The 22,712-nt window shown below is 47.0% G+C and overlaps 1 protein-coding gene across 1 annotated transcript; it reads right to left on the bottom strand.

The window, feature by feature from the left end:
- Positions 1-842: 842 nt before the first annotated feature.
- Kcnmb3 (potassium calcium-activated channel subfamily M regulatory beta subunit 3) lies at positions 843-14,758 on the bottom strand. The gene is made up of 4 exons (XM_040754534.1): positions 14,452-14,758; positions 9,445-9,618; positions 5,052-5,250; positions 843-3,281 (listed from the first exon to the last, which is right to left on the bottom strand). The coding sequence occupies exons 1-4, from the start codon at positions 14,511-14,513 to the stop codon at positions 2,916-2,918; spliced, it is 801 nt and encodes a 266-aa protein (XP_040610468.1). The 5' UTR covers positions 14,514-14,758; the 3' UTR covers positions 843-2,915.
- Between the last annotated feature and the right edge of the window lie 7,954 nt (positions 14,759-22,712).

Genomic DNA, 22,712 nt, shown 5'->3' with positions numbered 1-22,712 from the left:
TGGATGTCTGTGAGTTTGAGGTCAGCCTGATCTACAAAACAGGTTCCAGGACAGCCAGAGAAACCCTGTCAAGGAAAATAAAAAGGAAAACTCAACCAGTTTTGTTTTGGGTTTGTTGTTGTTGTTGTGTTTCTTTTTTCCTTCCCTGGCAGTAAGTACTAGAGAAAGGAATGCTAATTTCTCTTAGGCTTAAAGAAATAGACACACACACTCACCCACCCCTTGGGTAGCATGCTAGCATTCACGGTATCACTGGTAGAACATGTCTACCATAGTGCATAAGACTTTAGGTTCAATTCCCAGTAGTAAAAAGAAAAGTTAGAGGCATGAGTACTAAAAAACCGATGTAGATGCTTGTATTTTAAGCCGATATTTATGTACATAGGAGTAGGTGTGAGTATATGGGTAGGAAATGGGCTATTTTCTCACATGTGTTGGAAACTAGAGTCTATACATGAAGTCAGTTTCGAAGCAGCCTGCTTTGCCCTCCGTTATGAACGGTACAGAAGGCGGCCTGCCTTGGACTGGTACCAAGAAATGAGCATTGATGCTTTCTGCTTTCACAATAAACCTGTCACCACTTAAATTTTACTAGTGCCAGGTGACTTGAATTTGTAACTGACTCTGTTCTCCAGCTTAATGTCTGTCTTCCCTGGGATGAACCACTAGTCACTATCTGCTTGGGAAACCTCCGTGACTCAGGATTGAGCTTCAGGATTGAGCATGGTAGGGGAAAGCAGGAAGGCTGTATATTGCCAAGTTGGAAGTCAAGTTTACTAGGAAGTGGATATGAGGTTTATCTTTAATTTGAAAAATGACAGAATCTCCATTTACAGTTTTTCTTGGACATGCATAGTGTATTTTATTATATGGAGGCTTGGTATACAAGATAACATTGACAACCTTTACACGGCAGATCAGTTAGCCAAGGTGGGGTAGCGAAGAGACACCTGTGGGAGCTTTCCTGCCCCTCCAACCCCCACCGCTATCAAACATGACAGCGTAGGCTGCTGCAGCTCAGCACGAGGATGTCATAGCTTCAGAAACTAAGCTTGCTGTCTTGACCCACTCCACATCTTTGTGTCTGAAGACCATCAAAAGAGGCATTTCCCAATTGCCTCCACCCGGAAGCAAGCCTGCCTGAAGCATGTTCCCCTCAGCCCAGAGCAGAGAGAAGGTGAGAGGCTGGCTTCATTGCCTGTCACTGTCACTCTCCAGACTTAGCCACGCTGCTAATTTGTGACTTGAATTTAATTACTAGCAACTTTAAATTGGCTTAGAATCAGGTGTGACGCTGATTCCAGCAGCGTGTCAAAAGTTGTTTCAAAAGTCTTCTGTTGTCTAAAATGAAGGGTTTTCATTTTTGTATGTGGAATTGTAAAGATACATTGAGGTACTTCGGAGAAACAGTGAGCTCTTAGCTCACATGTTCATCTTAAGCTGGAAGGCCTTGCTGGAAGTCTTGTGACACAGAGTTACCTCAGTTGACTTCTTTTTGTACTTTTATGTGTGCGAGTCAGTAGTGGCTGCAAAAGGCCGCAAGATGTTGGATGTCCTAGGACTGAAGTTACAGATGGTTGTGAGCTACCATGTGGGTGCTGGGAAGCAACTATTCTTGTTTATTTTGTTTTCCTAGTCAGGGATTCTCTGTGTAACTATGACTGTTCTATGCCACGCTGACCTCCCGAGTGCTGGGATCAAAGGCGTGCGCCACCACCGGCCAGCTGAAGCAAGCATTCTTAACCAGTGAGCCTTTTCCAGCCCCCCTGGATGATTCTGTTACAGAACACTGACTATCCAAGTGGGACCATTCTACAGCATGCATTATTTGAGGTGAATGTTGGACTCAGGTACAGCTTACTTCACACTTGTCATTTCTCCTGCTTCCACAGCGTGCAGAGACTAAGTAGGAAGACCCGGAGCACGGCAAGGTCCAATACGCACACGTGTACCCTGGGTTTTCTAGGCAGCAGCTTTCTTGGAGAAGGGTAAAGGAAGAATGAGCCACAGAGGTGGCAGACCTGGGTTTCCTTGCAGTTTGGACAGTTTTTAGCTACGTGTAGCAAATGAACTGCTAACTATGAGTATGTGTAAGTGTGTGGTCTATATGCCTGCATGCATGTGTCGGTGTGTGGAGAAGAGCAACTTCAGGTGGCGGGCCTCAGTCGCTCGCTGTCACCCAGATGTTTGAGACACGGTCTCTCATTGACCTGGGACTCACAGATTTGCTATTCTGGCTGTCGGCTGTCTCCGCAGGCCAGCAGGCCTGCTTTCTCTTTGTTGTTTTGTTTGCCTGCTTGCTTTTGTTTTTAGGTGTCTGAGAAATCAAACTCAGGTTCTCATTTTACCAACTGAGCCATCTCCCAGCTCTCAGTAGCTTTTCCTATGAGAAACGTTTCCATGTGACCTGCACATACCGACAGCTCAGAGCTCAACAGATAGACTCAGTAATGACTTGTTACATGCCAACACGGTCCACGGAGAACTGGAGTTGCCTATGAGGGGAAGCATGCTTCCTTGACGTGTGTGAAGGAGACTGGAAGAAGAAAAATGGTTGAAACTGTACATGTTTTAGAATAAGTAGAAAACAGTCAACGTGTAAAGACTGGTTCCCATGTGGAAAGCTGCGGTGCAACCTTTTCCTTTACACAACAGCTTTGTAAGCAGATGAGACTGTGTTTACTGCTGGGGACCAAATCCAGGGCTGGTGCATACTAGGCGAGTACTCTGTCTGGAAGCTACAACCCATGTTTTTCTTAGACAAGATTTGTTGTGTGTAACCCAAGCTGGCTTTGAACTTGATCCTCCTGCCTCAGCCTCCCGAGTGCTAGGATCACAAGTTTGCTCCACTGTGCCTGGCAGTGCTCAAGGCTTCAGGTGGGGCGCCTCGGGGTGAGAGAGCTGGGGCTGCCTCTTCAGCACTGTCCCTTCCCTGCCTCTGCCGCACTGTACCGCGAAGACCGGTGGCTGCCCACAGACTGTGCTCTGCCACCTGCCTGGACTCTCACCACCATGCCGTACTGTTCACACCGAAGAGACAGATGCTGAGTCAACCTCACCAAGCCAACAATCAGGGCCCCACCCAGCAAAGTCAGCAAAGGCCAAAATAAGCAATGAAAGACAACCTTGTGGCCAGACTTCCTCAGGACAACTCCCAGCTGCCCGTCGGGACTGTAGAAGCAAGTGAAAGTTCCATTTCTGTGATCGAAGAATTCCTTGATGTCTCGGGCACTATGGAGCAGATCATCCCTGTCTCGGTGACACTTGGGTGTGTAAAAGCACTGGGAGATTGGAGAAACGGAAAAGCAGCGTCAACAATGGCCAACACTGAGGGCACCAGGCTGATGTTACAGTGGGGGTCATGGTATAGTGCATGCCATCGTGCATACTGTGTGGGGAAGGGGATGGTTGGCTGCAGGGCAGAGTGAGATGACAAGTCTATTAGCTATTGGGCTACCATGCTGAAGGGACTACAGAAATGTGAGGCACGGGGCAAGGAGATGGTTCAGCAAAGCTGCCGAGCTGAGTACCTCAGCTCAGGATCCCATGGTAGAAAGAGAGAACTGATGCCTGTGAGTTACCCTCTGACCTGCGCGTGCACACACCATACACACCATATACATATCACACACATACCACATACGTATCACACACACTACACACACATACCACACATACACACACACCACACACATACCACATACATATCACATACCACACACACATACCACACACACATACACACCACACACACACCCTACACACCACACATACATATCACACAAACACACACACCACACAAATATATATCATGCACACACACACACCACACACATACATATCACACAGCACACATCACACACACAACACCACACAAATATATATCATGCACACACATACACACACCACACACATACATATCACACAGCACACATCACACACACAACACCACACAAATATATATCATGCACACACATACACACACCACACACATACATATCACACAGCACACATCACACACACAACACCACACAAATATATATCATGCACACACATACACACACCACACACATACATATCACACAGCACACATCACACACACAACACCACACACACACATATCACACACACCACACAAATATATATCACACACACCACCACACCACACATCACACAACACCACACACACACCACACATCCCACACACACTTTAATGTGTGACTTTAGAAATGACTATATTGAAAATAGAAAACCAGAAATCATTAGATTAAGTGTTTAATCACCAAACCACTAAGTTATAGCATATCATCTAGTAAAACCTTTATAGTTAAGTGTAACTATGAACTGTAAATCATGTGAGCCAGTGATGTAACTTATTTCAATTATAAGTTCTTTAAATGTCCCCATGCGGTGGTGGCATATGCCTTTAATCCTAGAACTCAGTAGGTAAAGGCAGGAGGATCTCTGTGAGTTCAAGGCCAGCTTGCTCTACAGAGTGAGTTTCAGGACAGCCAGTGCTACACAGAGAAACACTGTCTGAACCCCCTACCCCAAGAAAAGAATTACCTGGTTGGCTAAAGGAAGGCTGAATTCATTCATTCTAACCGGGACTACAACCAGGAAGCACTGCCCACTTAGGGTTCTCACTGAGCCAGGAAACTGGAATGTGCCTCTCCTTACTGCATGTCCATCGGTCCCCCAAGACTGCTACCAGCATCATTCATCCTGGTGGAGTACTATGAACATATTCAGAAGGGATTGGGACTTCGCTCAGCTGGTAGAGGCCTTGCCTCGCATACACAAAATCCCTGGTTCAGTCCTCAGCCACTTACAACAAGGGGTGGTAATCCCAGTACTTGGGAGGAAGAGCTAGATGATTCAGAAGTTGAAAGTCATCCTTGGCTACATAGCAAATTTGGTTACATCCTGGGCTACATCACACACATGCACACACATACACACTCCAAAAAAGAAATGTTCACTAGACTTTCCACAGATGGCTTGTGCCCCACTTGGGACAGCACTATGGAAGGGCATCAAATCCACGTTACCTTGGGGTTGGCTCTGGCTGCCTCATCATCGTAGTGGAGAAGTACTTTCTGGCCTGAGTGGGTGAGGTTTACAAACACCTGCAGACAGGGATACCTGCCGTGATCCTGGCAGCTGCCCTCACAGGTGAAGGCAAAGTCCAGCCAACCATCTGCAATGTGTGTGTGGACGGTGGTGCAGTTGGACTCCTCTCTGTGAGAGCTGTGAAATTAAAAAGAGCGTTCTTCCTAAGTAGGGAGGTGAGGATTTGGAAGCAGCTATTGGAAAGTCAAGGGCTGCCTTCTAAGACACAGCTGAGGTCATGGCCCACCACATACGTCAGAACAGACATCACGTCTTGATCAGGGAGAATGCAAGACACAGATGGGAAAAGAGCCAGGTGGGCAAATGCCTCTGGCCCTTGGGGTGTGCCTCGTTCACCAGCCCTGAAACAACACTGTCAAACTGTAGATTCGCCTGATTAGTTCACTTGTTAGCGTCGCGACTGCCCAGTGTGGGTTCCGGGGGGCCCCTCCCAGAGATTCTCTCTCAAGAGGTCTGAGCTGAAGCCTGAGTATCTCTATACTAACAGTAGTTAAGATGCAAGTATTAGCCAGCATCTGGGAGGCAGAGGCAAGCAGATCTCTGTGAGTTCCAGGTACTCCTGGTTTCTGAGTGCCAGGACTGTTACACAGAGAACCCTGCCTTCTCTCCCCCTCCCCCAAAATACAAGTATTAGGAAAACTGAACTAAGTACTATTACCCTAAACACAGAGCCACCAAGAATATCACTTGGATAACCAAGCATCCCTCCTGGCATCTTTTTTAGATATATATACCAGCTTCCTGGTGAAAGTGGGCCTTTGGAAGGGTTCCGGCCGTGAGGCTGGTCCTGCATCTCCACCCTGCCTCCAGAGTTGGGAGCAAGTGTGTTGAGATTGCCACTGGGAAACAAGGCTGGTTTTGTACCATTGGATTCCTTAGGGTGCCAAACTGCATCCTGTGGCATGATGGCACGTGCTACAAGCTCCATCACATTGGACTTAGCTACGTTTTCTTGGAAAACACATCTAACAGCTTGCCGTGTCGTGTACAGATAATATCTTGGGTACTGTACTAGTTACTCCTTTGTTGCTGTGATAAGACTCTATGACCAAAGGCAACTCAAGGAAGATAGAGTCCATCATAGCAGTGGGCCATGGCAACATTAGGTATGAGAAGTTGTCTTAACTGATGATTGATGCTGGAGGACTCAGCCCACTGTGGGTAGCACCATCCCTAAGTAAGTTGGTCTGGACTGTATAGGAGTCCAGCTAGTTGACCATGAACAAGTAAGTGAGCCAGACAGCAAGCCAGAAAGCATCATCCCCTTCATGGCTCCTGCCCCCATGTTCCTGTCTTCAGTTCCTGTCCTGACTTCCCCAATAATAGACTCTGATCTGGAAGCATAATCCAAATAAACTTTCCAACCTTAGTTGCTTTTGGTGTTGATGTTTATTATAGCAACAGAAAGAAAACTAGAACATACAGACACCTAGGAGACAAGGCTCCATATGCCTGTCTGTGAGGAAGTTTCTAGATTGGATTAGTTGAGAGGGAAGACCCACCCTAGCTGAGTGATACCATCCCTGGATCCTGGGATGAATAAAAGACAGACAGAAGCACCCCTCCTATTGTCTATGCCATCCCACCATGTTGGCTTGTACACTCAAAGTGGGAGCCAAAAAGACACTTCCTTGAGTTGCTTCTCTTCAGGTGTTTGGTCACAACATGAGAAAAGCCACTAACAAACCACCTGTGGACTCTGCTCCCATGGGGCCCTCCTACACAAGGCAAAGTGGGCAGCTCCCTTTACTCCCACTTTTTAAAGCAGCTTTTTAAAAAGCACTGAATACAGTCAGTGCTTTCTACCACACTCAATATCAGCCATAGACAAGCATTTGCCTCTAGAACAAATGTAAGGTATGGAGATGGGTGTGTGTCAGCATGGAGATGGGTGTCTCTGGGAGCAGAGGCCACAGCAAAATGCTGGGGTGGGTGATGGGATAGGCTAGGAGGTGCAGGATCTGAGATCACACAAGCCTAGGATGGACCAGGCACCTCTATAGCGCTTAGAAGATAATTCAGTCCAGCTGACACCGATAGGAGACCTAGGTCAGATTTCTGAACTCAAGAGGTATGAATTGCCAGCTGTTAAGTCACCAAGTCTGCCATTACAGCAGCAATAGGAAACTCTACAGATGCTCTGGAAATGCCCAAGTGACTGCTAACCTGAAGAAAAGCACGGTCACTAGAAGTAGCCTAAGAAAAATGTTAGGCAATAGAAAAATTACAGAAACGAAAAAGAACTTGCGCCAGTGAGATAGTAAAAGCATTTGCCACATGAAGCTTGACCACCTCAGTGCAGATGCCACATGGTGGACCTAACTCTTAACAGAGGCCCTCAGATAGGAGTGGGGTGCACTCACGTGTGCACACACACACACACACACAATCAGACAAGAGTGTGGAGCACATGTACACACAGTCAGACATGAGTGTCGCTAGCACACACACTAATAAGCACATTTTAAATTTGGAAACACAAGTTCTTTCTGAGCTTTAGTTCTGACCTGCTTTTCCGCCTATCTGTTGAACCTCAACATCATGAGGAAGTACTGCTTAAGAGCTGTCTGTGTATCTATTGGAATGTAAGTACTCTGATTCCCACATGCTGTTGTGATCTGGCTGTCTCTCAGGGACCTCAGAGAGCTGCACGAGAGAGTGACACTGCCTCATGCACCAGGGCCAAGCCTGAACCCTGGGGTACAGCAAAGCTCATTTAGAACTTAAAAACGATGGTGTTACTTCGGTAACTCTGTCTCTTTGCATGAGTCCCTCCTTTTATTGTTTGAGAATTTCATCCATGCACACAATGTGCCTGATCAAAGCCAACACCCTTTGCTTTCCCCATTACCCCCTACCACTTTTTCCTCCCAGCTTCAGGTGTTTGTTGTTTTAACCCACAGAGTGTAGGACCATGTAGTGGAGTATGGTAACCTCTCAGGGATGGAGTCCCTGAAGAAACCGACTCCCTCCTGCATCAGCCATCAGTTGCAATTGTTCCTCTGCTACGGGCAGAACTTCTCAAGTGTCTCCCATTTGTGCTGGGATTTTTCTGGCTTGATCTGCAATTCTCTATCCCTTTGACTGAAAGATGAGGGGTGGAGAGAAAGGTGTGAGTCATCCTAGAAATCTTAACTGCTGTCTTTTAGGGACTGCTCCCTTAGATGAAGAAGAGTTTAAGGTGAGGCAGAAATGAGCCTGGCTGCTCAGGCAATGTCCTTGGAGCTCCCATTAAGCAATTTCCAGAAATACCTGGAAAGTAAAACAAATATGAGCTGCAGATACCCTGCAGCCATCTCCCTGATACATGGCATGTTTAAACAAGCAGTCTGGGCTGCACAGATGGTTCAGCAGTTAAGATCACATACCTCTCTTGCAGAAGACCCATGTTTGATTCCCAGCACTCTTCAGTCAGCTCAAATCCTCTGTAATTCCAGATACAGGGATCTGACACCTCTGGCCTCCAAGGGCGGACACACACACACACACACACACACACACACACACACACACACACACACACACACACCATTCAAAACAAAAGTCTAGAAACACTTCTGATGCTGTCAAAATGGCTCAGAGGAAAGGCATCCTCCACCAAGCCTGAAACCTGAGTTCTATCCCTTCAACCCACAAGGTTGAAGGAGAGAAATGACTCCCTAAAGTTGTTTCTTAACATGGCTAACTGGTACGCTCTTACGCTCTCGCTCTCTCCTCCTCTTCCCTTTCCTCCCCTCCCCACATCTTCCTCCCTCCCTCTCTCTGAATCTGCCCATATGTACAGATGTGTGTGTGTGTGAACACCCATTTATTTAACTCACATAGACATGTGCCTATTTTAAAGGTGAGAGAAAACAACAACAGGAAAAGGAGAGAAGGCTGGGAAGGAATCCCGAGGAAGAGCTACAAGTGTCTAATTCAAAGGTCACACAATCCCTTCCGGTTACAAAAATGGCCTAGGCTCGGAGCATCCTAGTAGCCACTGCAGTTAGGGAGCAAGCAGACGTTAAGATTCCAGTAAGTGACCTGGCTGAGCAGGAGCAGGGAGAGGTTTCCCCTGATGGGGACAGCAGACAGGAAGCTGGGCTGGCATCTACTAGCAGGGTGCTTTTGCGCTACAAGCCACGCCCATCTCACCAGGCAATGAGACTGTGCAGAAACCCCGTGAGAGTGGGGTAGCTAAGGAATGCTCCACAGCTCCCTCTCCACCCCCCACAGCATGGATAGGCAGGCTCAGGATGTGCCAGGAGCATGGCCTCCAGTGCTGGGATGGGCCCATAGGGGAGTTCTGGGTCTTGACCTGTGTCTCACCTGAGCATGAAGGGCTTCAACACAGTGGTCCCCAACAGGAAGAGCATCAACACAGAGAAGGCCATCATGGCAACACCCAGCAGTGTGGCACGGTCCTCTCCAGCACTTGATGAAAGCTTTGGGTGCACCTTTGGTAGGTCTCCATTGCTTTTGCCTGAGTTTGGAAGTGCTGTCCTTTGGGGGGAAGGGGCAGACCAGAAAGAATGCTGTGTGAGCTTCAGAGAGCTCAGTCATGTGCCATTTGGCAAACCTGAGTCTGGCTCACTCAGAGTCATAAGCAGCTTCCTGCAACACCCCGGACTCTGCTCTCAGTGCTGAGACTGGTGCCATCAAAAGAAGCCAATATGATACGTTGTCAAATGTTTTTAAGATATAAAAAACTGGGTGTGGAGTAATTTACATTGTATTGGCAAAGCATCATGTGCTGTTTAAGCTTGTTGAAAGTGGACTCTGAGAACAAGGATGGCCCTTCCCCAAGACTACAGTGTTTTTTTGTCAAGTACACCGCAAGTCTTCTTGTCCTGGGTCAGGCTGGTCCCTAAGTCTGTATCAGAGAGAAAGGAGAATGGCAGATAACTAAGAGCGCAAAAAAAAAACCGGAAAACATAACAAAACAGAACAAAAAAACAAAAAACAGTGGACAGCTTGGCGCTAGGGGAAATGGTAGTGGTTAAAGAATTAGAAAACCCAGTTCCCCTTCCCAGATCCCAGGTGAGTTCTGGGCAATCATGACAGTCATCTATAATTCCAGCCTGGGGGGATGGTGATCTCAGCAAGTTGTCCATAGGAGTACCGTATCAGTAAGCTCTGGGTGACCCTGCCTCAGTGAGTATTATGGAAGGGCCCATCTAGAATGATTCAGAGCATCCCTCTAGTGCCTCCACACACATGTGATGGGGGATATCCTCCTGGATATATGTTTCTCTTATTGGTTGATGAATAAAACACTGTTTGGCCAATGAGGCAGGAAGATAGACAGGGGGGGGGGGACAAGAAGAATTCTGGGAAAGGTAGGCAGAGGGAGCCCACCACAGAGTTGCCATGCTGCTGAAGGAGTAACACCATGCCAGGGCACTACCAGGTAAGCCACAGATTGATAGAAATGGGTTAATAATCAAGACAAAGCTACCCAATGAGAAGCCCTAGACATCAGCCAGCAATTTAAAAATATAGTGTCTGTGTGTTTATTTGGGGTGGTGGGACCAGCTGGGACAGAGAAAAATCCAGCAACATACATATATGCCACACATACATAGGAAAATGGAAAATAAAAACAAAAATGCACTGCATTCCCGAGAACCACAGAAAGGTAAAACCTTTCCAAAGGAAGTTACTATTGTTTGTCCCATCACATAAAAATGCCTGCAATGGGAACCAGAGGCTGGAAGAGGATAGAGAGAACACTGCCCTACCTACTGGAAATCCCCCAGTCTCAGCTCCCAGCATGCTTTGGACAGGGCTTCCTCTGTCCTCTCTGCCGGATGTCATGGACCCCTGATTAGATATCATGAGCTCCTGATTGGATGTTTCTCCATCTATTTGCTTCTTGCTATTTGTTCTTTGGCTTTTCCTTGCAGCATACATAATAAACTCACTCATTTAAACATGAAAGTATAGCTATCTTGGATTATTCTCCCTACAGAAGACATGATGGTGAGTATCTGGGAGCCCAGCCCTCAGGAAGCAGGGACAGAAGGATCAGGAGTTCCTGGTCAGCCTTGGCTTCACAGTGGGCTTCATAGACAACCTGGGCTACATGAGACTCTGTATTTAAAAGGGGGGAGGGGGTCAGCAATTAAGAGTGCAGGGGACAGCATTTACATCAGGTGGCTCACAACTGCCTATAAGAAGTGTCAGGAAGTCTAACACCCTCTTTCAGACTTCACAGACACCAGCATGATAGGTGCACATACAGACAAGCGTGTGCACACACATGCACACACACACACACACACACACACACATCTAAGAGAATAGTGGCTGCAAAGATAGCTCAGAGGCTAGCAGCATGGACCTAAGTTTGGCTCCCAGCACCCACACTGGCCACTCAACAAAAGCCTGTACCTCCAGCTACATGATGTTGTGGAATAGAATATTTGTTTATGTAAAGATGTGTTGCATTTGTTTGTGTTGCAGAATAATTGTTTAACTATGTAAGACATGTTGTTTTTGTTTATGCTGCATTTCTATAACTATGTAATGATGTGTTGCTGTTTCACCTTGCCTGCCTAAGGCACCTGATTGGTCTAATAAAAAGCTGAACAACCAATAGATAGGCAGAGGAGGGATAAGCCAGACTGGCAGGCAGAGAGAAAAGGGAAGCCAGCCAGCCAGACATGGAGGAAACAGGAAATCAAGATGGACAGTACTTAGATGAGGTTGTGGATGTCTTATCTAAATAACAAGAGACTTAGTCTAAGGTGTAGTTACTCTTAACCCTCAAGGCCTTTCTTTAGTCTAAGTCCTGGTTATTAAATGTTTGAAGAATTAAAGAAGAAAGTATGTTTCTTCTTTGTATCATGATAAAGAAGTCTTTTGCCATTTTCCCCTTTTGGTTGGGGTATTTAAGAATGTTGAAAAATAAACTCGGGACATCCAGTATTCACTGGATTGCCCTACTGATTCTGTTCTGTCTCTATCTTTTCCTTATCATCTTCACCCTCAATCCACACTCCCCCTCTCAGGTATGAACCAGGCAAGTCATCTGGATCCGACTGAAGCCCCACAAAGACAGGTTACTACAGATTGGTGCCTCAACACGGGGCTACTATAGATGGCTACTATACCCTTCCTAGATTATTTCTGTCTTTGATTACCTTAGATAGTTTGGGATTTTTTAAATATTGTATTTCTCACTAATTTCCATGTCATTAGCAATTCTTTGTAAGCTCTCTACTGATGATTTTAGAGTCTATCAATCAGGTAGGCATACAGTTCTTGCCTTCATCCTCAGAGCTGAATATTATTATCTAGTCTTCAGTTGCTGAGACTGTCGCAGCCCTGTCTGTGATGAACTCGGTGGTATTTACAAGAACTTGTCATCCCAGGATCTCAAAGAGATTAAGAATGATCTCATTTGGTCTCTAGTCAGTGAGATGAGTCAATGGCATTTTAATTATCTTTTTCCATGAATATTGATGTCATGGAGACAGCAATAAGCATCCTCTGTTGCACTACCCTCCTTGTCCTGTCCTCCCTGCTCAATCCTCCCTACCCTGTCCTCCCTGCTCTGTCCAATTTGCTCTGGGTGTGATCATGCCAGCAGCCTTGCCCTTTGGTATCTGAACTGTGTAATAACTGTCACATGTCACAATTCACCTGGTGAGGATTGATCCCCATGCATCTGTGACTCTGGTCATGGGGCATAGTCAAGTAGCACCTTCCTGAAATTTGTTTCTGTTGAAAAAGAGGCTTCAGTCATTGCTCTCACCTTTCTGGCTGTCTGTTTTTAACTACAAAACTGCTCAACAACTTTTTTTTCTCAAAACAGCAAATGAGGTTGAATAAAAGTCATCAGCAAGTTCAGGGTGGGACCAAAGAACTCTAACAAACTCTGCATATCAGGAATGAAAGTGAGATGTGGGTGTGTCAGGGGACAGACCTGACTGTTTTCCGTGTCATGAGCATCATGGGGGACAGACCATGGACTGTCTTCTGTGTCAGGGACAGACCATGGACTGTCTTCTGTGTCATGAGCAGAGTCTTAACTTTCACCTGATGGCTTGGTCACTGCTCAATCTCCTGCCATGCAGAGACTCACTGTAGTTGCTCACAAAAACTAGGAGAGTGCTGTGCCCTGTGTTCTGACCCTCCTACCAGCCTGATTATCATCCCCAATTCATCTGATCCCTCTCCCTCTTCTCCTTCATGCCCTATCCCAGGAGGGTAGTTAAAACTGGAGGTGAGCCGGTGCCCAGCTCCCACTTTCCAAGCTTCCTGTGGTAGGAGAGCTTGGTTTCAAGGTGTACCCCTCCAAAGAACATGCCAACACATCTTTAATATCTCATTACTAAAAATCCATGGGCACTGCTCTCCTCTCCTCTGCCCATTTCCGACTGCCCTATGACCCCAACCCTGGGACAGGTGTGAGACGCCCCCTTCCCTGAAGCTCAAAACTCTACTGCTTTGCATACCCGTGGGGAGCTGGGGTCCTAAAATAATCCTTTTCACTTCCTGCTTTCTGCAGCATGGCTGGGTGGGCCACACCGGCAATCTCTGCACCTGGGATGTGGAGGAAGGAAGACCAGGAGTTCAAGGTCAGCCTCAGCTATGCAGTAAATTTGCAATCAATCTGGGCACATGAGACCCCATCTCAAAAAAAGACAAAAACTAAACAAACAACCCCCCAAACTAACAAAACCCAAAATAATAACATAAAAAGCTAATGTACACAGAAAATGCAGACTTATTTAGTTTAGAGATTTCAGGGAGTATGTACCCCTCCCTGTGCTAGGACACACATAGATAAGTGTCGTTATTTCAAGATAAGAAGATGAGTGGCAGAGACTCAGAATCTTACAGCTTCCTAGGTGGGAGCTAGCAACTGAATCTTGGTCTGAACCATCGAGACTTCACCAATGGACCAGAGGCCAGTGTCATTTCTTCACACAAAAGGTATGTGTTGAGCGCTGCCTGGGTGCTGGGGTCCAGAGCCCACACGACCTGTGTCACCTGTATGTCCAGGTACCTTGGTCCACACCTAGAATGCCAGCATTGGAGAGTGGAGGCAGGAAGATCATTCCTAACTGTACAGAGAAGTTGAGGCCAGCCTGAGCTCCTGAACTCCTGTCTCAAAACAACAACCAGAGGTGGAGGTGGGGTGGAGATAGGTGGTGGGAGGGCTTGGGGAATAAGAGAGTGTGGTTTGCAGGTACCTGGGAGGCATTGCAAGCTGGTGTCCTCAAAGTACCTACCAAACCCAACCCCCAATCTCAGCATGCCTTCTAGTAGTGCACACAGCTTGTTTGGCAGGATGTGCGCGGATGGGAGATTCAGGTGGGGACTTACCTGCCCTGCCGCCTCCGGCCACCCTGCAGTGTGATTTGGACCGGGATACTGAAGGGCTGCATGTGGCCTGCAGCTGGCCAGAATGGAGGCTTCTTGCCCTTCTAGAACTCAGGAAGCTTAAGCATCATCGGAAATGGAGGCCCAGAGGGAGTTCCCAACTCCCTGCCTAGCCACAGCCACGGGGAGCTCTGGTTCCTCCAGAAATGCAGGGCCTCTAGAACTTCCTAGAGAGGATTGACTCGCACAGTCTGGCTGGGCAAAACAGAGCACTCAGGCACAGATGACCGTGAAGTGCCTGTGTGATTCTGCAGTCAACAATTCTCCCCCAGCATTGCCTGGCACCTGCTCTACTGTCACCTGTGTTTCCTCTGAAGCCACCAGGTGCATTGTCATAGAGACCAAAGGGCTACGGAAAGTTCTGATCCCCGAGGGACTCAGAGTAATTGGAGACAGACATACCTAATACATTGCATATAAGAAAAGGAAATACTCTGTCCCAGATCCATTCCTTTTTCTTTTCAAAAATTATGTTAAGGTACAGGCTTCACACAGCAGCCCTTTCTGGTTTAAAAAAATAGTTTTATAAACCTGCAAGATGACTCAGTGGGGGAAGGGTCATCTGGCCAAGACTGGGTGACCTGGGTTCAGTGCCCAGGAGACAGGTAAAGGTGGAAGGAGAAAGCCAACTCCACACACCTACACAAACAGATCTCTCTCTCTCTCACACACACACTCACACACACACCCCTACACAAACACACACACACCCAACAGTCATAATACAAACACACACACACCTACACAAACAGATCACACACCTACACGCCTACACAAACATATACATACACCCAACAGTCATAATACAAACACACACCTACACATCTACACAAACACGTACCCAACAGTCATAATACAAACACACACCTACACATCTACACAAACACGTACCCAACAGTCATAATACAAACACACACACACCTACACAAACAGATCACACACACCCAACACACACACCTACACAAACAGATCGTGCACATACACACACACCTACACAAACAGATCACACACACACCTACACAAACAGATCACACACACACCTACACAAACAGATCACACACACACCTACACAAACAGATCATGCACACACACACCTACACAAACAGATCACACACACACCTACACAAACAGATCACACACACACCTACACAAACAGATCATGCACACACACACCTACACAAACAGATCATGCACACACACACCTACACAAACAGATCATGCACACACACACCTACACAAGCAGATCATGCACACACACACCTACACAAATAGATCATGCACCCATACACACCTACACAAACAGATCATGCACACACACACCTACACAAACAGATCATGCACACACACACCTACACAAACAGATCATGCACACACACACACCTACGCATACACACACACCTACACAAACATATCATGTACACACACACACACACAGCGATCATAATACTAATTAATTTAATCTTGAAATGGGTTTTACAGCAGACACAGTAGCACACACCTGTTTCCAGTCAGAAGGTAGAGGCAAGAGGATCAGAGCTGAGTGAGTCTGAGAATGTTCTGTAGCCCACAAGAAGTCTACTCTGTCTCAAAAGCAAAGAGTATCAGTTTTTATATCATTACATGATTTCCCACAATTTCTAAGACTCGGTGGTAGGCTGGAGATTGGCTCTGTGGTTAACAGCACCCATCTGGTGGTTCACAACCATGTCACCCCAGTTTTGAGGCACCCAATACCCTCTTCTGGCCTCTTTGGGCACCAGACATGCATATGGTACACCACCATACAACCAGACAAAACATTCATACACATAAGCTAAAACAGTATCATTGTGCCTAAAAAAACAACTTAACTGAGGAAGAATTTGGTTGGGCTCAGGGGTTTCACAGGCTCAGCCCGTGGTTGCTCAGCGGGTGACAGAGATGAGCTCATCACTTTGTGATGGGCAGGGTGCAGATAAAAAACCAGAAAGTGGCCAGGAGCAAAAGGCCCTCTGAAAATATGTCTTGTGTCCAGCTTCCTCCACCTCTGAAAGTTTCAGAATTTTCCAAAGTGGTGCCAACACCTGTAGACCAATCCCCCAACCCATGAGCCTTTGCGAAGGGTGTTTTGTATCTAAACCATAACAGCCCTCTGTGAGGCCCATTCATTTTGGAGGAGGAAGGATAAAATGCCTCCAAAAGGTTGGGCTGTGGGTAAGTTCATAATGCATTTTTCTTAATCAGTGAATAATGTGGGAGTGCCCAGCCCATTGTAGGTGCTGCTACCCCAGCTGGATGCTCTAAGAAAGCAAGCCAACGAAGCCATTGAGGCGAACCTGTAAGCAACCCTCCTCGATGCCTCTGCTCCTGCGTCCAGGTTCCTGCCCTGTTTGAGGTCCTGCCCTCACTGCCCTCAGTGATGGGCTGTGGTGTGGAAGAGTGAGGCAAATAAACCCTTCCCTCCCCAAGTTGGTTTTGGTCATAGTGTTTCATCACAGTGTATGTGTTAGTTTTCTGAGGCAGCTTGAAGAGACAGGAGACAGAAAGAGACCAGACTGACCTTACCAGGAGAAACTGTTTACTTCACAACAGCAAAGGGTAGACAGTCTTCTGTGGGAAAGAGGTGGCAGAGAGAAGGAACCTTTGGAGTTTATATAGGGAGTGTGGCCATTGGGCACTGGACAGCTGTGAGGGACTATGTATATATCTTGCAGTTTTCCCTTGTCCTGGTTTTGCCTGATCCATACAGACAGGCTATAGGAGACCGGTTAACCAAGGGATACATGCTTGAGCAAGGCCAGCTGTAACCTCATCTGGGTTCTATTTTTACAGCTGAGGCATTCTGTTCATGTTTGTTACTTTTCTATTGCTGGACAGAGCACCACGACCTAGGCAACTTACACAAATGTTTACTTGGGCTTATGGTTTCAGAGAGTCTGAGTCCAAGATAGCAGAGTGAAGGAACAGTTGAGCACTCACATCTTGATCCATAACCACCAGGCAGATAAAAGCACAGGGAGCTGCCTGAGTCTTTTGAAACCTCAAAGTTTGCCCCCAGTGACACTTATGCTCCAACAAGGACACACCTTCTAATCCTTCCCAAACAGTTCCACCAACTCTATTCAAGTATTTGAGTATCTCAACCTATGAGGCCCATTCTCATTTAAAGTGCCACACACAGCAATAAAACCCTAAGGCAACACCTCACACCATTTCTAATTAATTAATTTGTTTATTTAATGTGTATGACTGTTTTGCCTACATGTGCCACGTGCATGTATAGTGCCTGCAGAGCCCAAGAGAGAGCGTCAGATAGTTATGAACCACCACATGGGTGCTGGGAAATGAACCTAGACCCTCTTAAACACTGAACAGCCTTCCTGCCTTGTCTTTCATTCTTCAGGTCCACTCTGCCTTGCTCCCTCTCAGTTTATTACCCAGTCTGTTAACCAGTTTGTGCTCAACCTTCACGTCTTTACCCAACCACAGCTACTCCTGGTGGGTGTGAAATCACCAGCCCGTGTCTTCTGCTGACCTGCAGAAATGCAAATCCTCAAGGATAAAGACATTTCTCTTTTTCATCCTTGTTCTCAGCTCCTACAAGACAGGTGGAATTCGGGACACAAAGTAAAAATGATGATGGAATCCACAGGGGATTGTTTCCCAATTAAAATTGAATACTGGCAATGGCATTACAGCAAATTACCAAGTGAATTGTGTCCTCGGGCATCAAGTATCTGGCAAGATAGCTAGTAAGGTGACGTGCAGAGGAGGTGTGAAGAGATGTGACGAGAATGAGGCTGTGTCACTAGGTCACACGCAGGCTGGAAGAGACAGATGCCCTCCCCAAACACTGGCATGATTAATGGGGCTAGTTTACCGAGCTCATGATTGTAGCTGAGACTAGATGAGTATAGAGTTGATCAGAGTTGAATTGAGATCACAACTCTGGAATCATCCTGAGTGGCTCAGGATGTCACGTCTCTGTATTTCTTTCCAAATAAATGCAGGCTTACAAATAGGAGGGATGGCACAGATAAACTTAAGAAAAAGGGCCATAAGGATGCTGGGGGAGTTCCTGTACATACGGCCTGTGTGATGGCTAATCTTGGCTGTCAGCTTGACGGTATCTAGAACTAACTAAAACCCCAACTTCTGGACTCTCCTGTAAGGGATTACTCAAAGGAGAAAGACTCACCCTCAGTGTGGGTGGTACCTTCTGGTGGCAGCCCAGAAAAAAGGACATGGAAGAAGAAAACGTTGGTTTTGCCCGCTTGTCTTTACTCTTAAAGGCAAGTTTCCCATCCTGTTGCTGTGCCATTCTTTTGCCGAGATGAGAACCAGCTTCTCTGAGCTTCCAACATAGACTGAAGACTGGCTGGAAACTGGGACGGCTGAGATCCAGCCCTGTGGATTTTTGACTTTATCAGTGTGAGCCAGTCATTGTTGAGCTGCAGGAGCAGGTCCTTGGGCTCACAGATAGGCACCAGCAGAACCAAGAACACATGGGATTGTCCCTTCAAAGGGTTTCTGCCCAGAAGGCTAGGAGCGGATGTGTTTGATAGCCTGGTGACCCTTTCAATGGCTGTGTAGCCGACACCACAACACATCCTCCCCAGACCCTTAACTTGAGTTTGTTTTCTCAATTTTATGGAAGATGTTACTTGTATGTTACAAAAAGTTTCAATGCAAGTATGTCTTAAGCTTTGTTGTACACATGGGTTGAGTTCATTATAACCAGGAAACTTTTTACCAAATTGTGCTGTGTTTATGAGAGATGCACTCTCACCCTGGACTCTTGGGGGAGGGTCTAGGCCCTGCCCTGGATGAAATGACAGACTATGGACACCCCCATGGAGGGTCTCACCCTCCCTGGGGAAATGAGGGGGTACTGGGGGGCTGGTGGGAGGGCGTGGGAGGGAAAGGGAGAGGGACCTGGGATTGATGTGTGAAGCAACCTTGTTTCTAATTTAAATTTAAATTTAAAAATAAAAATTAAAAAAAGCAAAAAATTGTGCTGTGTTTAAATATACCTAAAATAAACTACTCTGGGTCAGACTCTCAAAGTTTGAAGCAACACTGGCTATTGAGTGGTGATACACCAAACTGCCTTCTTGTCCCTGTTGGGTCATCACTCTGCTAGTGGTGGTGTTTCCAGAGACCCCTTTGGACTGCATGGGCTCACCCTGGAAAGCCAACCTCACAAAGCCCAGGTATTCTATCAGTTCTGTTTCCTTAGAGAACCCTGACGAATGCACCAACCAAAAATCTCAAACGCCCCTTTCTTCAGCAGCATGTGTTTTTTGTTTTTACCATTTGAATGGCTTTGAAATCCATGGGTTTTATCGCTGTGTCAACAAGCCTGATCTTTGATTCCGTGTAGATCAGTCACACATTCAGACTGCCAGTGAACTCACTGACACAGTCCCACACACGTAAATTTGGAATGGAGCCAGAGATGTGGTGGAGCTCAGGTGGTGGAGAGCTTGCCTCACATGCATAAGGTGTTGGATTCAACCCCCAGTGCCGCATATACTAGATGAGGTGGTATATGTCTATAATCCCAGGGCTTAGAAAGTGGAATGGTGAGGAACAACAAAGAGTTCACGGCTAGCCTTGATACTCTGTTTCAGTATCAGATACCAAAGACTCAAAGAAGGACTCCAATTCCTCCTGACTAAAGCTCCTAGTATAATAGGCAGAAACCAGGAAAGTAGAAAGAGCACGGTGCTTTGCGACAAGAGGACAATTAAACACTCAAAGATGTTAGGACAACACCAGACGCTGTGGCACATGCCTTTTATCCCAACACTCTGGAAGTAGAGGCAGAGGCAGAGGCAGAGGCAGAGGCAGAGGCAGAGGCAGAGGCAGAGGCAGAGGCAGAGGCAGAGGCAGAGGCAGAGGCAGGTAAATCTCTGTAGATGGAAGTTTCTGTCCCACCCAGTCCTGTAGCTGTTCAGTCTCAAACACACAGACAGAGGCTTATATTGTAAACTGTTTAGCCAATGGCTCAGGATTCTTATCCGCTAGCTCTCTCTTAATTATTAACCCATTTCTATTAATCTGTGTATCTCCATGTGGTCTTGGCTTGTGATGCCCAGGTCTCTTGCTTCCTTGGCAGCTACATGGCATCTCCCTGACTCTGCCTACTACCTTTCTCTATCCCTGTTTGGGTTTCCACCTGGCCAAATCCTGCCTGTCCATTGGCAGAAACAGTTTACTCATCAACCAATAAGAGAAACATATATTCACAGCATACAGAAGGACATTCCACCATCCAATCCTTGTAAGATCAAGGCCAACTTGGTCTACATAATAAGTTCCAGGACATTCTGAGTTATGGAGAAACTCAGTCAAAAAAAAAAAAGTTAGGACAGCTAGAAGGGAGGCCCACAGACAAAGCAGAGAATGCTGGGAAAGGGTACGTATCCCTTAGCCATCCGCCCTCCAATGCAGTCAGCTCTGCATTCAGACTCTCAGCCTGTGGTTAGCACAGCTCAATGCAGACCAAACAGTCACATTCCAGCAAGGGTTTAGTGAGGACTTCTCGGCCCTCAGGATAACTGTGAGCATAAGCAGGGAAATCCCTTCCTCCTGGGACCTTTCCTTCTGTGAAGAGACATGAAATAGAGGCCCAGGCACGGTTCACCCAAACACTTGAGCGTGCTGAAGAAAGGGAAGCAAAGACAGTTGGAGAAAGTCATGGAAAAACCGCACGCCACGCATGGTAAGCTGAGAGCTTAGTGGCAAGGACAGAGAACAGGACACAACCAGGCAGGAGGGAAAGCTTGGCTGGAAAGAAGAAGCAAACCCTTAGTTTCTGTAATCCCTGACCTGGGGAGGCAGAGGAAGGAGGATCAGGAGGCCAAGGCGTGCCTGGGCAACCTGAAAACCCTGTCTCATAAGAGCCAGCCCATGAGTCCCCCCCACTAGAAGGGGGTCTGCACTTCTCTGGGCTTGGTTTCGCTGCACTCTGTCTTATGAGTTGCTGCAGTGTCTGCTTGTACCCAGCTGAAGTCTAAGTCACGCATCTCTTTGTCACTGCCCCAGACCCACAGTTGTGAATCACCACAGGCATTGGTAACACTTTTGATCTGCCAGCCTCTTCCTCCCACAGGGCCAGGGCAGGGGCAGCACTGGCATCCACTGGCTTGGGTTGGTCACCGATTTAGGGGCTGTGTGGGGTGTGCAGCAGGCTCGTCGGTCTCTGCATCTCAGCTCCCTCCCCCGGAGATGGCAGGGCCACAGCCTGTGTGGGGAGTTATTAAAGAGATTCACGGGAGAACTTCCTAACAAACCGTGAATGCCAGAGACAGGATGAATTCAAGACAGTCACCACACCCGGCCTCCCACCTCAGGTTCCAGCCCTCACCTCACACAAGGGGCCAGAACCCTTTCCCACCCTGGACACTGTGGATCTCCTGAGACCAAAGCTTAAGGACGATTATAATGATGAAGTAAACTTGATCTACTTTCCAGAGCCACATCTATGACCTAGTAAATAAGTCAGAAGACCACCCAGTTAGTGTTTAACATCAAAGCTAGGACAGCTGAGCTGAGTGTGAGGCACACACCTTTTATCACAGCACTTTGGAGCCAGGGACAGGGGTAAAGGCAGGTGGATCTCTGTTAGTTCAAGGCCAGCCTAGTATGCATAGTGAGTTCCATGACAACCAGAGCTAGTCAAGAGACCCTGTCTCACAAAATACAAACAAAATCAACAAAAAAATCAAGTGGGTGTGCTGGTACATGCCTGTGACCTCAGCATCTGGGAGGCAGAAGCAAGATGACTACAATTGAGACCAGTCTGGGCTACACAGTGTTGACATTGTAGTGAAATATATAAATTCTAAAATGCATAACTAACTGGTGGGCAGAACACCACAGCCCAGCTCTTTCTCCCATTCTGTCCTTTCCTTCACACTGGGGATCAAAATCGGGAGCCTCGAGCATCCCACCATTCAGCTGTATCCTTACAGTCACAGCACTACGAAGTTCAGGTTCCCCATGAAATTAAGAAATAAGCCAGGAAGGCATCACTAGCTCACAATCTCTGCATTGGAAGTGAAGGCCCAAACCCTCACCCAGATCCCTGCTTTGGCAGCCATAACAGGCTGCAGAAAAGTCCCAGCAAGATGTTGGCCCCTGACACAGCAGGATATGCTGAGCTCCTCAACCTTGCTGACCTTACCCTAATTACAGGGAAGAAGCTGCTAGATACCCTC

The sequence above is a fragment of the Mesocricetus auratus genome, unplaced genomic scaffold, assembly GCF_017639785.1.
Source record: "Mesocricetus auratus isolate SY011 unplaced genomic scaffold, BCM_Maur_2.0 Super-Scaffold_100011, whole genome shotgun sequence".
Lineage (NCBI taxonomy): Eukaryota > Metazoa > Chordata > Mammalia > Rodentia > Cricetidae > Mesocricetus > Mesocricetus auratus.
The sequence above is the reverse complement of the archived record's forward strand: the minus strand, read 5'-3'. Positions and strand labels throughout refer to the sequence as shown.

Excerpts from the sequence above, each read along its gene's own strand:
- Kcnmb3 (XM_040754534.1), bottom strand. The coding sequence starts at position 14,513 with ATGCAGCCCTTCAGTATCCCGGTCCAAATCACACTGCAGGGTGGCCGG. Across the intron at positions 9,619-14,451 it reads GGCCGGAGGCGGCAGGGCAG|GACAGCACTTCCAAACTCAG; the intron begins GTAAGTCCCCAC and ends TTCCCCCCAAAG. Across the intron at positions 5,251-9,444 it reads TTGAAGCCCTTCATGCTCAG|CTCTCACAGAGAGGAGTCCA; the intron begins GTGAGACACAGG and ends TTAATTTCACAG.